At 50.4% G+C, this 16,042-nt stretch overlaps 2 protein-coding genes across 5 annotated transcripts in view; one reads left to right on the forward strand and one right to left on the reverse strand.

The window, feature by feature from the left end:
* The window catches only part of KCNJ1 (potassium inwardly rectifying channel subfamily J member 1), a 36,708-nt gene extending 21,621 nt beyond the window's left edge, over positions 1-15,087 (forward strand). Inside the window, exon 3 of the transcript XR_008842119.1 lies at positions 13,397-15,087. The gene's annotated coding sequence lies outside the window, so the exon portion shown is untranslated. The remainder of the gene's footprint in view (positions 1-13,396) is intronic.
* The window catches only part of FLI1 (Fli-1 proto-oncogene, ETS transcription factor), a 91,131-nt gene continuing 81,790 nt past the window's right edge, over positions 6,702-16,042 (reverse strand). For 2 of the 4 annotated variants that reach the window (XM_056509575.1, XM_056509576.1), the window contains 4 exons: positions 12,597-12,662; positions 11,689-11,751; positions 10,161-10,208; positions 6,702-9,232 (listed from right to left, as the gene is read on the reverse strand). In XM_056509575.1, coding sequence (XP_056365550.1) covers positions 8,703-9,232; positions 10,161-10,208; positions 11,689-11,751; positions 12,597-12,662 — 707 coding nt within the window. In that variant the 3' untranslated portion in view covers positions 6,702-8,702. The remainder of the gene's footprint in view (positions 9,233-10,160; positions 10,209-11,688; positions 11,752-12,596; positions 12,663-16,042) is intronic. The other 2 variants (XM_056509577.1, XM_056509578.1) reach the window with 1 other exon arrangement.

Consider the following 16,042-nt stretch of genomic DNA (forward strand, 5'->3'; position numbering starts at 1 on the left):
GGAGCACAGGGATTTTGGGGAGCACAGGGATGCTGGGGAACACAGGGATTCTGGGGAGCACAGGGATTTTGGGGAGCACAGGGATTTTGGGGAGCTCAGGGATGCTGGGGAGCTCAGGGATTTTGGGGAGCACAGGGATTTTGGGGAGCACAGGGATTTTCGGGAGCACAGGGATGTTGGGGAGTACAGGGATGCGGGGGACCATCGGTGATTTTGGGGAGCACAGGGATTTTGGGGAGCACAGGGATGTTGGGGAGCACAGGGATGCTGGGGACCATCGGGGATTTTGGGGAGCACAGGGATGCTGGGGAGCACAGGGATGCTGGGGACCATCGGGGACGTTGGGGACCATCGGGGACGTTGGGGACCGTCGGGAAGCCGAGGATGAGGCGGTCCGCGGGTGTTTTCTGCGCCGCTGCCACAGGATGGCACCGCTCACCTGCGGATCAGCCGCTCCGCAGCCCGAACTGCGCCGGGCGACCGCGGCAACCGCGAAAAGCAAAGCAGGAATTTACTGGGACTGCTCCGCGTTTTATTACACGAAGTTCACTGCATTTCGCTCGGTTCTGGCACGGGCCGTGCCAGCAGGATATTTTTAGCCCCTTCACAGAAGCGTTGGGAATTGTCGGCGGTGAATTCGGAGGTGATGTGTGAGAGGAGGGCTGGGGGTTGCAAACATCGGTGCTGCTGCAGCCAAAGCGGAGCGGGGGATGCGGACGGCGAGGCTGGCTCTGGAGAGAGCCGTGTCCATGGGGAGCTCTGCTCCTGCTCTGTGCCTCCGTGTGCCCAGCGGTTAGAACCTCCCCGCACAGCGCTGCTGGGTTAATGCGTGCGCTCCGTCACCTCGGAGGCTTTGCCAGCCTCACTGGTTCCTCCATCCTCCCGCAGAGTGAGGGACCAGCCCCCCAGAGCCACTGTCCTGCTCAGATGGAGCCCCCCAGAGCCACTGTCCTGCTCAGATGGAGCCCCCCAGAGCCACTGTCCTGTTCAGATGGAGCCCCCCAGAGTCACTGTCCTGCTCACATGGAGCCCCCCAGAGTCACTGTCCCGCTCACATGGAGCCCCTCAGAGTCACTGTCCTGCTCACATGGAGCCCCCCAGAGCCACTATCCTGTTCAGATGGAGCCCCCCAGAGTCACTGCCCTGCTCAGATGGAGCCCCCCAGAGTCACTTTCCTGCTCAGATGGAGCCCCCCAGAGCCACTATCCTGTTCAGATGGAGCCCCCCAGAGTCACTGTCCTGCTCACATGGAGCCCCCCAGAGTCACTGTCCTGCTCACATGGAGCCCCCCAGAGTCACTTTCCTGCTCAGATGGAGCCCCCCAGAGCCACTATCCTGTTCAGATGGAGCCCCCCAGAGTCACTGCCCTGCTCAGATGGAGCCCCCCAGAGCCACTGCCCTGCTCACATGGAGCCCCCCCAGAGCCACTGTCCTGCTCACATGGAGCCCCCCAGAGTCACTGTCCTGCTCACATGGAGCCCCCCAGAGCCACTGTCCTGCTCACATGGAGCCCCCCAGAGTCACTTTCCTGCTCAGATGGAGCCCCCCAGAGCCACTGTCCTGCTCACATGGAGCCCCCCCAGAGTCACTGTCCTGCTCACATGGAGCCCCCCAGAGCCACTGTCCTGCTCACATGGAGCCCCCCAGAGCCACTGTCCTGCTCAGATGGAGCCCCCCAGAGTCACTGTCCTGCTCAGATGGAGCCCCCCCCCAGTCACTGTCCTGCTCACATGGAGCCCCCCCAGAGCCACTGTCCTGCTCACATGGAGCCCCCCAGAGTCACTGTCCTGCTCAGATGGAGCCCCCCGTGCCCTGAAGTGAGGAGCCAGCCCCTCCAGAGCCACTGTCCCGCTCACATGGAGCCCCCCAGAGTCACTGTCACTGTGTCAGAGCCTGCAGAGCCAGCACATCCCTTGGGAAGGGTCAGGAACCCAGATCACATCCCTGTGTGCTGCTGTGCCCGGAGCTCCACACACCAGGACTGTGGGACGGTGAGACGGTGGAATTATGGAACTGTGGGACTGTGGGACTATGGGATTGTGGAACTGTGGAACTACAGGACTATGGGACTATGGAACTATGGGATTATGGAACTATCGGACTATGGAAATATGGGACTATGGGAGTATGGGACTGTGGGACTGTGGAACTAGGGGACTGTGGGACTATAGGATTGTGGAACTACAGGACTATGGGATTGTGGAACCGTGGGACTGTTGGAGTATGGGACTGTGGGACTATGGGATTGTGGAACTATCAGACTATGGAAATATGGGACTATGGGAGTATGGGATTATGGAACTATGGGACTATGGAACTATGGAACCAGCCCAGAATCCCAGGATGGTTTGGCCTGGAAAGGTCCTTAAAGCTCATCTCCTTCCGCCCCCATAGCAGGCCCCCCTGCTGCCCTCTATCCCTCATGGAGAAGGATGCTGGTCCCCAAATTCCCACAGCAAGGTTGGAATGCTGGCAGTCCTGGGTCTGCAGAGCTTGGAATGTGCTGGCTGAGAATTTTGGGGAGCTGCTCAGCTCCCTGTCAGCCTTGAGCCTCCAGAAATTGAGCATAAAGGGAAGTTTTAAAACCTCCACAGAAACATCTGCCCCGAGCTGAACCCCCTTCTCAATTTGTTTTGCCTCAACATTACAGTACACTATTATATCAAATATCAGTATATATACATACAGAATTTTATCAAATATGTGTGTATATATATACTGTTCTATGAAATAAACATAAATCTATATGGAATCACAAAGAGGTTTAGGTTGGAAGGGACTTTAAATCTTATCCCATTCCACCTGCTGACATGGGCAGGGACACCTTCCACTATTCCACATTGCTCCAAGCCCCATCCAGCCTGGCCTTGGACACTTCCAGGGGTGTGACAAGTGTATATATGTAATAGATAGATAGATGGATAGATGGATAGATAGATAGATAGATAGATAGATAGATAGATAGATAGATAGATAGATTAGATTAGATAGATAATGTGTGTATTGTACATGGGTCCTGAGGGAGACAGAAATCCCAGGGAAGGTGTTCAGGTTTCTGCAGGTGCTGTGTGCCAACACTCCCAGCCCTTCAGCCACTGCACAGAGACACTTGGGACACAGACCCTGTGCTCCCAAGGCTGGGGTGTCCCTGCCAGAATGGGCTGCAGGGAGCAGACTCTGCTGGCCTGAGCAGCAGCAGGGAGGCGAGGTGCATCCAGCACTGGATTTTACAGCTCTGGGAGACAGAAACTTAGGGAGAAGCCAAAGCAAACAATAAGTTTGCAGCAGTTCCTGGAAAGGAAGGAAGCAGCTCTGCTGGTGAAATCACACCAAACTGCCAGAGCCCCAGGCTCCTCATCTTCCCAAACCACTGCAGCTTCAAATAGGAGCTGCAGTCTGAATCCTGTAGTGCCTGGTTAGGAGCAGCAAGGTCCTTTCCCCTGGGAAACCTTCTCAAATCCCTTCCCACTGCAGTCACTGGTGCAGGTTAGGGTGGCTGCTCAGCCACACCCAGCTGTGCCCATCCCCTGCCTGCACAGAGCAGATCCTTGGGGCAGCTCCCCCACTTGGGGTGCAGGGCTGATGGGTTTATTGCTGCCATGGCCTCAAAACTGCTCTGCCTTTGGTCTTCACATGCAGTGGGTTTGGTATCAGACTCTGCTTGCTGCTCTTGGAGCCTGATTTTTGTCAAGGACCTCTAATTCTATTCTGATACAATAGAAGAATCTGAGCTTCATATAGAGGGATTTCTACCTGTGTAGCATAAAAAATTGTAACACACAAGCTAAATTATGTGTTGTCATTCTCCACATGACCTTAATCAAAGGTCTCTCAATTCCTTTCTGATACATCAGAAAGGTCTGAGATTTATTTGCAGCGAGTTCTGGTTTCACAGATGAAAATTTTCATGTGTATGTTCTGCTGGGTATTGTGCAAAAATATACAAATAAGGTCTTTGAAGTGAATTTATAAATGCCAGCCCCTGCCGTGCCCCTGGACTGCAGCTCTGATTAACACCAAATGCAGCCACGCTCGGTTTGATGTGGGAGAACAGCTTTGGTAGGCAGCAGGCTAAAGTCTCAACTAATTTCACAGAAGTTATTAAAAATACTGGATCAGCACAGCAAAGCAGCCTGTAAAACTCTGTTATTGTAATAGGATAATGAAGTGAAGCTGGCTGCTTTCACCCAGCATTTACAGACTGATGGCTCTTTCCTTGTGACAGAGGTGGGAAACAGCAGCTGGGTTCATCCCTCCTGAAGCACAAAGCTTCAGGCCAGGGCTCTTACTGCCATGGATGTGGATGAAACATCCTGGGCAAGTCCAGCCTCACATTAAATGTTTACATCAACAGAAGTCATGGCAGATTTCCCCCATAATTAATGTCCCATTTGGGCTGGAGTGCACTTGTTGGGCATGAGTAGGAGAAATGTCTTTGTCTTACTAAGGGAAAGTCTTGGCACAGGGAAATCCCTCTCCTTTGCCACAGTGCTCTGTTAGAAATCTGCAGCTGTTTGGAAGCTCATCCTCAGGGCTAAAATACAGTTTTTAGGTATATAAAGCAGGAAGGCAGCAGTGTGCTCAGAGGGTTCAGTCATACAGGGATTCTGGACAGGAGGGATCTCAGGTGCTTGGCTCTGGAAGGATTTGCTATCCCTAGTTCAGAGCATCTAACAAGTGCTTAAGCTGGGAGCTCCATCTTCCAGTGGGGATAAAAAGCCTGCTTCAAAATCCAGTTCAAAGCAGGTTGCAAACCTGCTGTCTGCAAATTAAGCAGGAGGAATTCACACACAGAGAGGCAGGAGCAGCTCAAAGAGAGAAAAGCAGCACAGAGGTCCAGCCAAGAGAGCCAGAGCTCTGAGCCTGTAAAGCCATTGCTGATTCTACTCAATGTACAGGCTGCATCTCTATTTATAGACAGAGGAATGTCGAGTTAATTCCAGTTTGGCATATTTGAGCTCGATCCCATTCAGGGTTTGAGGCTGGTGGATCAGAAATCCTGGGGAAATGCCAGATCCCTGGAAATCAGCAGCTGAATTCACCCTGATTGCAGTGGGAGCTGGGTTTCCTGGGGAGCTCTGAGTCCTGAACAGAGAACATTGGTGCTGCCCCTGTTGACTCCCAGCTCACAGCCATGTGATCCCAACCATCTGTCTGCTAAACTTTCTGACTGAAGCCTGAAATACTTGAATTCCATCTGCCTTGTCCTCCTGGGAAAAGCACAAAGTAGCATTAGGGCTGTCAAATCCCTTGTTTGCTTTGTCCCAGTGTGCCCCAGAAACTTGGGCTGGGAGGGGAGATCCCCCTGTTCCCACCCCTGGCACTTCCAACGTGGCAAAGCCAGGCTGATTTTGAGGGGTACAAATTATCTACTCCAATCTCTGTCTTATTTATCTTTCTCTATGTAGGAATGTCAATTATTAAATCCTCTGAAAAAGCTCTAAAAGGTGCCTGGGAAATGCCCCAGCACTGTGAGGCTGCCTGGCACTCTGGGGGGAGAGCTCCTTGCTCTAAGATCTCTGGATTCCATGGGAATGCCTGGAGTGGGAGGCAAAAATCTGTCTAAAGCTAAATATTAGCAAATACTACAAAAAAATTAGTATCTAAAGCTAAATATGAGTAAGTACTAGAAAGGATTAATGCCAGCAAGTACCATGAAGGGAAGGATGAAGGAGGCAGAGAAGACCTGAGCTGGGTTGCTGCTCTGATCATCTCCCATCTCCTTCAGCTGGGCAGCCAGAATCAGATGTTTCTTAAATTGTTGGTTATTTTCAAATGTCTTTTCTTCCCCCCCAGAATTCCTGCTGGCCAAATTTTGCTATCAGGGACATCTTTGCACTCTGATAACATTTGGATTCTGTCTTTAGATGCTTTTGTGTAATCTCATCTTCTGATTTTCCTATTACTGGCAGGCGGGCAGGATACGGTGTTCAAATAAAACACTTGATATTTCCACTGGTGCTGCACAGCCAGAATTAATCTCGCTGGTGCTGCAGTGGAAAACAACGGAGATAAGCAACAAACCACTCGCTCTTGTGACTAAATTGAGCAACCCTGGTGGAATCCAGAGAGGGAGCAGCCCTGGGGGCTGGAAGTTGCCCTTTTCAGAGCCAACCCAGCTTTGTCCTGGCGCTCAGCAACAAAAGGTTGTGTGCAGGAAGGAAGTGCTGTGCTTGTGCAGCCCTGGCTTCCCAAGGTTTATCAGGTCTGCAGGAGCTCCAGATATCTCTCAGGACCACCGTGCAAAGCTGCAGGAAGTGCCTCGGCCTGACCTTTATCCACAATCAGAAGATTCCTTGGCAGAGCTTGTTTTTGCAGCCTCCACCTCAGGAATGCTGTGGAGCGCTGGCTCTCCCTGGGGCTGGGGGTAGGTGGGAAACAGGAGCGGGCTGGGCACACACTGACATTCCTGGGGGGCCCTGGGGCACCCCAAGAGCCACCTCCACACTTCAGCTTCTGAGCTCTGGCTGCCCTCCTCCTTCCTCTGTCTCTCCCTGGACAAAAGCCAGAGCCTGGGGTCTAATCCCTTCAACAACCAAATCCAGTCTGATCAACTCTGGCAACAATTTTCTGGAATGAGTAGTCAATACTACAGGGATGGGTTTTGCCACTACTGTGAAGCTGCTTTCTTTCCCATTTTAGCTAAATTTGATTTCAAGTGTGAGAGGGGAGGGAGAGAGTGGGACAATGTGATGCCTTAGTGAAGAAAACCACCATTTATTTTGTCTTTTTTTTTTTACATCATCTTCCTCATACAACTGTTTCATTGTAACATTAATACATATTTAAAAAAAAAAACAACCCACCAAGATAGCTTGCAAAATTATATATATTTTAATATCCAAAAAGTACATTGCATATATATAGTAGCAAAAGCCCCATTTCCATGGGTAGCTCCTTCATACTTAAATTTTGCGATTATTGCAGAAATGTTACTTAAAAACACCCCGAAAGCACTAAGACCTAACTGTGTAAGCTTGATCTTCTCTTCCCACTGTGTTAAATAATGGCATCAGTGCTTGTGTTCAACGTTCTGAGCAGACTCCAATGCTCTGGTTTCAGACTAAGCTCCTGCAATCAGATGCACATGGACCAAATCCCGCCCCCACAGCGTCCCAGGGGTTGGTCTAGACTAGATAGTTGTGATCCTGTTAATTGGCTGCCACTTAATACAAGTCAGCTAATGGGTTGTACATGGAAATCTCGCCCCCCAGACATCTGTTCCAAACCCCAAACACTTGTGGTTTACCCTCTGTTTACGGCACCAAACCGCCGCTTGTGCAGCGTCACATTGACATGTGCAGAGCTGGGGATGGCTGAGAGCTCTGGAAGGGGTCGGATTTCCACAGAACCCCCCAGGAGAAGCCATCAGAAAGAGGGGCATTTCCTTGTTTTATCTATGAAGTGGTTAAGATCTTCCCAAAGTTCAGGATTGGGTTGAAAAGCGATCGCAGAATATTGCAATGGCTGCCTGGAGATGTTGGGCCTGTTTTCAATCAGTCTCAATGCAAACCTGGGAGTAAGTGGAGTTAATCTGCAGACAGCTACAACAGACTAATACAGAAAATCCTCTCCTCTAGACAAACCCAGGGCAGTCTGGAAGGTTTCTGGCCACTCTGGGGTCAGTCATGGATCCAATTGCAGGACCAAGCCTATCTCCAACAGATACATTACTCATGTCTTATTTTTTATTTTTTTTTTTTAGCAAAAAGTACAAAGCTACAGCCCAAATGTACAGATTGAAAAGATGTACAAATTACATTAAAAAAATAAACAAAAACAACCAAGCTGGTAGTAAAAAAACAAACCTGCATTTGTGACCGAGGTCAACTCGTTTTATTTACTCTTTCTTTTAAAACTGTGAGATATAGGGAAAAATAACTCTGCATAATTTATACAGTGATTTGCCTTCTGGTTTGTTGACCCTTGGTTTGGCGGTCTGACAAACGCACAGCGTTCGCGAATCGGTGCTCCCAGAGCCCGCGGCTCCGCAGAGCCAGGGACCTGCTGTCGTTTATTCTCTTCCCTTCTGCTCTCAAGGAATGTCTGTGCTCGACTTTGTTCTGGTTTCTGCTGCTTTCTGAGTTCACGCACACAGTTGAATCAAGTTGTACTCTAGAAAAGTTCCTTCAATGCCCTTTACTTCTTAAAATATACATGTACATATATATATATGAATATATATATATATATTTAATTTCCAGTTGGGTGAAAATACTCCTCTGCCTTAGAGCTAAGATTCCAGTTGTGGTCCCCTGCAGCCCAACGTCCTCCACTGAATGGTCAAATGGCCAGTGAGAGAAAATCCAGAGCGGTCATCTTCTCCTACGACCCACTGCTTCATCTATGCCTTGTCAAAAGCCTTTGAACCCTTAAAAATTCCTCTCCTCCAAAAGCTAATAATCCTTCCAGGGAATGGTGAACCATCTTCATTGTCACTTCCTACAGAGGACCAAGCCTTAAACCCCAAAGAAAATGCAGAGTACTGGCCCACAGGAGCTTCCATCTCTCAGTTCAAGACACAAGAGTCCAAGTTACAAAAGTAAAAGGTTTGGTCCAGGAATAACAAATATCCAGTTTTAATTCTTCCCCAGAAAGGCCGCAATTATCCATTAAGGATCATCCCAAAAAACCATAAAAATCCCAGGAGTAAAGAAAAAGTCCAACCAGGCTGCTCAAGGCCACTGGCGGATCAAAGCATTTTAGTAATAGCTGCCCAAGTGCGGCGTGACGTGGGCGTTGGGGTGGCGAGGCACGTTGGGGTTGGGGTAGATGCTTCCTGCAGGGGAGGTCCAATAGGGGGAGGCCGCTCCGAAGAAACTGGAAGACGTGACGGGCATGGAGGAAGGGTGTGGGGGCACAAAGTTCACCTTCTGCTGGTGGGTGTGGTAGGACGGCATGTAGGACAGATCCGACGGGTACTTGTACATGGAGGACTCGGTGGGGTGGGGCTGCAGGGCCTGGGCGATGCCGTGAAAGTCAAATTTGTAGGCGTACCTCTTGCCGTGCACCTTGGTCATGATGTTCTTGTCGTAGTAGTAGCGCAGGGCGCGGCTCAGCTTGTCGTAGTTCATGTTGGGCTTGCTCTTCCTCTCGCCCCAGCGCCGCGCCACCTCGTCGGGGTCCGTCATCTTGAACTCGCCGTTGGTGCCCTCCCAGGTGATGCAGCTGGCGTTGGAGCTGTCCGACAGCAGCTCCAGCAGGAACTGCCACAGCTGGATCTGCCCGCTGCCTGCAGACACAGCGGGGACGGGAAATGACTCGGGGCTCCTGCTCACAAAGGCAGGAAGCAGAAGGGCTGTCTCCATCTCGGCTGGAGCTGCTCCTTCAGCCCTGGAGAGGCAGCTCAGGAGCGGATAAACCGCTCCCAGCAAACAAGTTACTCAGCCCTTTGTTCTGGGCCTGGGCCTGAGGTCACATTGCGTTTCATAACCTTGCCTTTGGCCTCAAAATGCTCAGGCTGCTCACGAGCAGGGATTTCTGCAGAGCTCTCACTGCCTGGTCAGCACAGTGTGCTGCACCCCTCCACTGCTCACTGCTGGCCATGCAGATGGTTTTGGGTACCCCCAGCTCTCTTTCCAGGGGGTGATCTGAGTTACACAGATAAGTGTTCTGAGTTCCCCAGATGACTCCTGGTTTTACTGAGGGTAGTTGTGCAAGTAGTTTAGGGTAAGTTAGGAGCCTTAGGAGGATGTTTCCATGTGTAAAGGTTGGTTAGTTCAAGCAGGATTTGCTCCAGGCCTAACTCCCTAAAATCAGGGATTAGTTACTGCAGGTGATGATGTGCTAGGGACAGTTACACTGAGACTTTCAGATATATTCTGTGCCTTTCTTCCTGTAACCCACAGCAGGTAGTGAAAAATTAATCTGTACTGCAAATCTGAGAGACCTGCACCTATAAAACTCCTCTTAGGGAATGCTGGGTTTGGGTCAGAGCATCCAGGGTGGTGATTTTGCCCCAACAGTGATGTTGCACCACGTTCCTCACTTTCCTGTAAGGATTTGGGCCAAAACCCTTGTGAGGTCACAGGACTGAGTTCAGTGGCTCCCACAGGTCCCCCCAAGGGTACAGGGACAGCAGTGCAGGCTGGAGCAGCAGCTCCAAAGGAAAATAATTCACCTCTTTGATAAGGGGGGTCTGAAATGTAAAATGAACTCACCTGGATTGGCAAGACGGCTGCTGGTGGGCCCCAGGATTTGGTAGGGATCTAAAAAATAAAATAAAGTAAAAAAAAAAAAAATCACCCAACAAATTTTAAAGGATCGTTAATCAAAAAGAAACTCCAGGTCATTATGTTTTATCTAGAAACCAAATTTTCATTTTCTTTCTTTACACTTTCTGCCCTTTCCCAGGGCCTGGCAGTGCTCCTTCTTTCATTCTTAGCACACAACCACCAAGTATTTCTGGAATCCAAAATGGCACAGCCACAGTTTCTGGCACTGCTCTCAGACCTGGCTGCTCTTGCAGTCTGGGATGTCCTTGGACATACCCTGCACTGTGTGGCAACCAGAAAACACCAAATGTGGAAAAAAAACCTGTGGGATAGAGAAGAACAGCCACAAAGCAGGAGCCAAAGTTTTTCTCCTAACAAGAAAGAGCTAAATAAAAGGAGAACAGATGAGATTTTCAGATTCACTTGTTAGCAGCTGAGCTGAGGGCAGGAAATATTCACCCAAGTCTCTCTTTGTGAAGGAAACACGGCATTAGAGAGATGAGAGTAACAGAGTTTGTCACTGGCTCCACCAAGGCTGAGTGGCTCCTGAAAACCCCACAAAGCATTTATTAGGAATGAATTCCTTCCCTTTCTGTGGGGCCTCCTCAGCTCTAATCTCCACACTTCTCCTCTGCCTCTCTCTGGCTGTGGTGATTTGGATCTGCAGTTTGCTGGTGGATTGACTCGGTGCCAAGGGAACCAGAGGGAGAGGATGGAAAGCAGCAGGGCTGGGCAGGAAGGTGGGGAGGCAGCAGGAGCACCCCTGCCCTGGGGGCTGCTTTCCTCCTCTGCTCTGGGCTGGGCTGGGGAGGCTCTGCTGGAGTGGCTGGAGACACTTCCAGTGGGAAGGGCCAAGCTGGGATGTTCCAAGGACACTGGGATGTTCTTTGGCAGGGCAGGGCAGAGCTCTGCTGGGATGTTCCAGGGGCACTGGGATGTTCCTGGGGCTGGGGAGGGGCAGGGCAGCCACACTGAGCTCTGCTGGGATGCTCCAGGGGCACTGGGATGTTCCTGGGGCAGGGCAGAGCTCTGCTGGGATGTTCCAGGGGCACTGGGATGTTCCTGGGGCAGGGCAGAGCTCTGCTGGGACGCTCCAGGGGCACTGGGATGTTCCTGGGGCAGGGCAGGGCAGAGCTCTGCTGGGATGCTCCAGGGGCACTGGGATGTTCCTGGGGCAGGGCAGAGCTCTGCTGGGATGTTCCAGGGGCACTGGGATGTTCCTGGGGCTGGGAAGGGCAGAGCTCTGCTGGGATGCTCCAGGGGCACTGGGATGTTCTTTATCTGGGCAGGGCAGAGCTCTGCTGGGATGTTCCACGGGCACTGGGATGTTCCTGGGGCAGGGCAGCCACATCAGCCCATTGGGAAGTGCTGCTGGCACAGCTCAGTCCCTGCCCTGAGCCTTCCCTGCCTGTCCCTGCCTGGGGCTGCTCCACACTGAATTCCCCAGTCCAGGGCTCCCAAAATCCCCTCTCACCTGGCTGGGGCCGCTGCTGCTCCGTTGTCTTATTCACGTTTTGTGTCCCTGCAACAGGAGGGCCTGGGAAGAGAGAAGGGTTTATAGGCACAGAGAACAGGCACAAAGTACAAAATGCATCCCACAGCAATCTCAGCAGCTGCAAGGGAAAGGTTTGCTCAGACCAAGAGCTGGTATTTTGGGGATTTCATTATCAAATTAAAAGATGTCCCTAGAAATTTCAATTTTCAGCATAAAATGAAAATACACCAGTAAGGAAAGCATTGTGTAGATATTTGCAATTTGCCAAATAGGCAGCGAGACAAGGAAAATATTATGTAGATACTTCATTAATTTTCTGTCTTTTATTGCAACTGAACTTCCAGTCTAGTTTGCATCCATGCTGTGAACAAAAAATTGGATAATTAAATGTACAAATTCCGACCTCCTTCCACGTTGAAGCTTTCCCCACATTTTTTGCAAATGCAAATTGTTTTTTATGCCAAAAAGTTAGGGGTTTATCAAACATTTTGTTGAAAATTATCATGGTGACTTGTATAAATCCCAGGAATAAATAATAATAAATCCCAGGAGCAGGAATATCTGCTCCTCCTCTTTGTACCATTTCTCACAGCAGAAAACTGTGACTCAAAGAATAATTCTGCCATTTGGGGTGAGCAGAGCTCAGGAAGCTGCAGAGCAAAGGGGCAGGTGATTCCAGAGTGTCTGTGCAGAGGATTTGCTCCTGGCCCCTAAACCAAACCCTACTCTGTCCATAGATCATTCTACTTCTCATCTGCCCCTGATTCTGCCTCTTATCTGTCCCCAGATCTTCTGCCCCTCTGACACTCCTAACACAAGCCAGCTGTGCCCAAGTCTCATTTTAATCTTCCATTGCCCAGTCTGTGATTCCCATTGGGACAACTTACTTTTGGAGAGGCCAGAATTCCCATTACTGCCCCATCCTGCTCTCCTGACTGCATCATAGGAGGGATCTAATGACAAAAGACAACAGGCACACAGGGGTTGAAATGAACTTTAAAAAAAAAAACCAAACTTGGAAGAATCTGGCTTTGCTCTGTGGGCCCAGCTAGCTTGGTTTCTGTGGGGCTCAATGTATTTTCCTCTCCCACCTCTCCAGTGCTCCCCTAGCCCCTCACAGGAGTGTAAATAGGGGTGTAAATGCAGCAGTGGGGCTCTCTGACCATGAAGTGCTAGCACTGCACTCAGTGGAATTCAGTGGGACCCATCCCAAACAAAAGGAGACCCCTTTTTCTTAGCCCAGGACTCAGAGAACCACAGGCAGAGGAGGAGGTGATGAACCCTGTTATTATTTCACAGGAATTAAATGAGGATTTTAAACCTGGGGAGGCTGAGGATTTGGGGTCACAATAAGCAGGGGGTTTCATGGAGAGGGAAAGGGGAAAAGCATCCTCCAGGGACATCCCAGTGCTCCTCTGGCCAGCAGCTCCTGCCTGTGGGGCTGTGCAGCTCCCTGAGGATCCATCCCAGGCATGGCACATTCCTCCAGGGCTGGGAAAGCCGCTGAGGCTTTGGAATTACAGCCCTGCAGTTACTGGCATGGAAAGGGAAACACAGAGGGAAGGGAGAGGGTGGGGTGGGGGAGCCAGGGGAGGAGGGAGCAGAGGGGAATGGGGGAAAACACAGCTCGTGCAATCTGCCTGGTTTTATTTTTATTTTACTTGTTTGCCTTTTTCCCTTTTTGCAGAAACCACAAACCCCACTGCAAACAGATCAGGCTGGAAAACAAACCACTGTGGTTTCAGCTGGGACAAAGAGTGGGATGGGGCAGTGGGAAGAGGGAGGTGCCAGCCTCATCCCCACGGGACACCTGCCCACTCCTGATCCTTCCCTGCAGCTCTGGGCTCTGCCTTGCTGCTGCTGGGACCTTCCCCAGTGTCCAGCTGCTCTCCTTGCTCTGAACGAGCTGCTGCTCACAGGGGGGCTGAAAAATCACCATGTCATCCCAGTTTATCCCACTGAGCCACAGCTCTGCCAGTGACCAGCAGCAGGAGAGCAGGCTCTGGGGCTGCCCCTTGTCCCATGCCCTGCCTGCAGCCAGGCTCTGACTCCACTGCTCCCCTGGGACACCCCTCTGCATTACTGCAACCAGAACTATCAGAGCCATGTTTGGGGAAACGCTTGGAAAACCCCAAATTCTGCAAAACCTTCAGCAATGTCCACCTGAGGTGTGCTTTTTGGTTTGTTCAATCAATAAACAGTTCTTTAATGCAGCATTAATGGAAATGACTCTGTTAAAAGAAAGGCAGCAATTCTTTTTCCAACAGAAAAATCCTTTTCAAAACAGGGAAAAATTTCCTTCTCAGAAAGCAGCAGAACTCACTGACAATTTTCAGTTTTCTCTGATTAGGCCTGATCAATGACTCAAGGGAATTATCTGCTACAAAGGGGTTGCTTGATCCAGAGTCATCAGTGTGTTTGGAGTCAATAAACAGGCCATGACTTGGAGAGATGATCTTCCTCCTCCTGCTCCTCTTCAGGTTTAACCCAGGCTGAGTCCCCCTGCTTTAGTTTTTCCTCTATAAATATGGATTATGGAGCAAAGTGTAGCAATGTATGGGGGCAGCCTTGTGTTGTAGGATGTGACTTTGCCATAATAAAAAGGGTTAAATATGATAATCAGCCCTGCTATTGAAGCACCATGTGCACTCAGCTACTGCAAGTTTCTGACTCTTTCTCTCCCCTTCAAAAAAAAAAAAAAAATCCAAATGCAGGAAGCTATTTTTATTTCACAAAAATCCCTGCAACGTGAAAGAACCACACCAGCCCTCCTGGCTTCCAGGCCCAGGCTCGAAAGCTGAATGTGTTTAAAGCAAAATGGAAAAGGCAGAGCCAGGGAAGCCATCCAGAGACTCAGATTCCTGCAAAAACAGGATCATTCCCAGGCCCAGTGGCTTGAGAGATCCTACAGAACTACAGCCAGACAGGGAGAGTCTTATCTGTCATTTAAACCATTTGGATTTTACACCAAAACTTGCCATGGGATGGAAATGCAATTAAAAGACTTGGACTGGGGTTCTCTCCTGGTGTAAATCAGTGAAATGGGGGCAAATTTATCCCAGAAAGGATCAGGTCCCCATGTCTGGTTTAGACTTAAAAGGCCCTGTGGAACAAGAGCCCTATGACAAATGTGTGTTCAATACAAAATGGAATTAAAGAGCAGAAAATAAATCATAGATGCTTTCAAGAACTGTCATTCTGCAGCTGTCTGGTTTATGTCCAGAAATTCCCCAGCATGAATGCTCAGTCTATTAGGAGGAAGGTAAAGGATATTAATAATGCTTTGCACTTTCACAGCACCTTTCAGCTGAGGATCTCCCAGCTTTGCAAACATTCACACTCACAGTGTGTCTGGGAAGGAGGTTAAAGAGAACTGTATTTATTCACAGGCAGAAATGCACTTTCCAGCCTGAGTGCAGCCCAGAGAGCTTTGGGGAGTCTGTGTTTGAGATAGGATGTATTGGGGAGCAAACCCTCTCTGATAAGCTTCAAAAAAAACCCCAAAACAAACCCCAAAAAACCCTGGTGTTTTATAAATCTGAGAGTTTGGACAGAGGGAGGCAAGGAGGGGTTTCACAGTGCCTGTGCTTCCTGAGCTGCTGGGAGGTGCTGGCAGAGCCCCTCCAGAGGGGCTTTCCCACTCAGGCCAGAGTCAGGCACCACCTTGTGCTGCCAGCCCTGGTGAGGCTTTCCAGGAGAACAACGAGATTTGGGCCTGGAATAGCCACATTTGTAAGGCCTTTCTTTTTCTAGGATGGGTCATTTATGGACTCAATGCCTTATGGGCACTATAGGGGAATCCTGTTTGGGATGCCACACATGCTGGCACTACAGGCAAGACTGGGAAGGAATGGAGAGCCCAGAATGGCTGGAGCTGGTACCTCCAGGGAAATTCAGCAGCTGGAGGGTGGGAAGGGGCTTGTCCTAACCATGGAGACAGAGCCAGGAAGGGAGACAGGGGGAGGCAGGCCCAGGTGTCCTGGGGGATCCAGACCTGTGATGGGGCTAAGTGGTCACTGGGCATCTATTTTGTGGCAACCACTTTATAGGGAGAGAGGGAAGGGAGGGTCAGGCACCTGGAGAACTCTGTGGCTCTCACAGCCCAGTTCAGATCTGCAGCTTTCTCCTGATTTGCTTCACTGAAACCTCCAAGGCCAAGTCCTGCCTGGAAACACCTGTGCTGCCAGCCCAGGTGAGACAGGTCCTCCCAGCACAGCCCCTTCCAGCTCTGGCCCTCCTTGCAAACACAGGCTGGGCTTTGCCAGGACCCCTCCTGCTTCAGGAGGAAGGCAGGAGCCTGGCCTGGGGGTGGGATTTACATTAGCCCCTAAAT

The sequence above is a fragment of the Oenanthe melanoleuca genome, chromosome 24, assembly GCF_029582105.1.
Source record: "Oenanthe melanoleuca isolate GR-GAL-2019-014 chromosome 24, OMel1.0, whole genome shotgun sequence".
Classification (NCBI taxonomy): Eukaryota; Metazoa; Chordata; class Aves; order Passeriformes; family Muscicapidae; genus Oenanthe; species Oenanthe melanoleuca.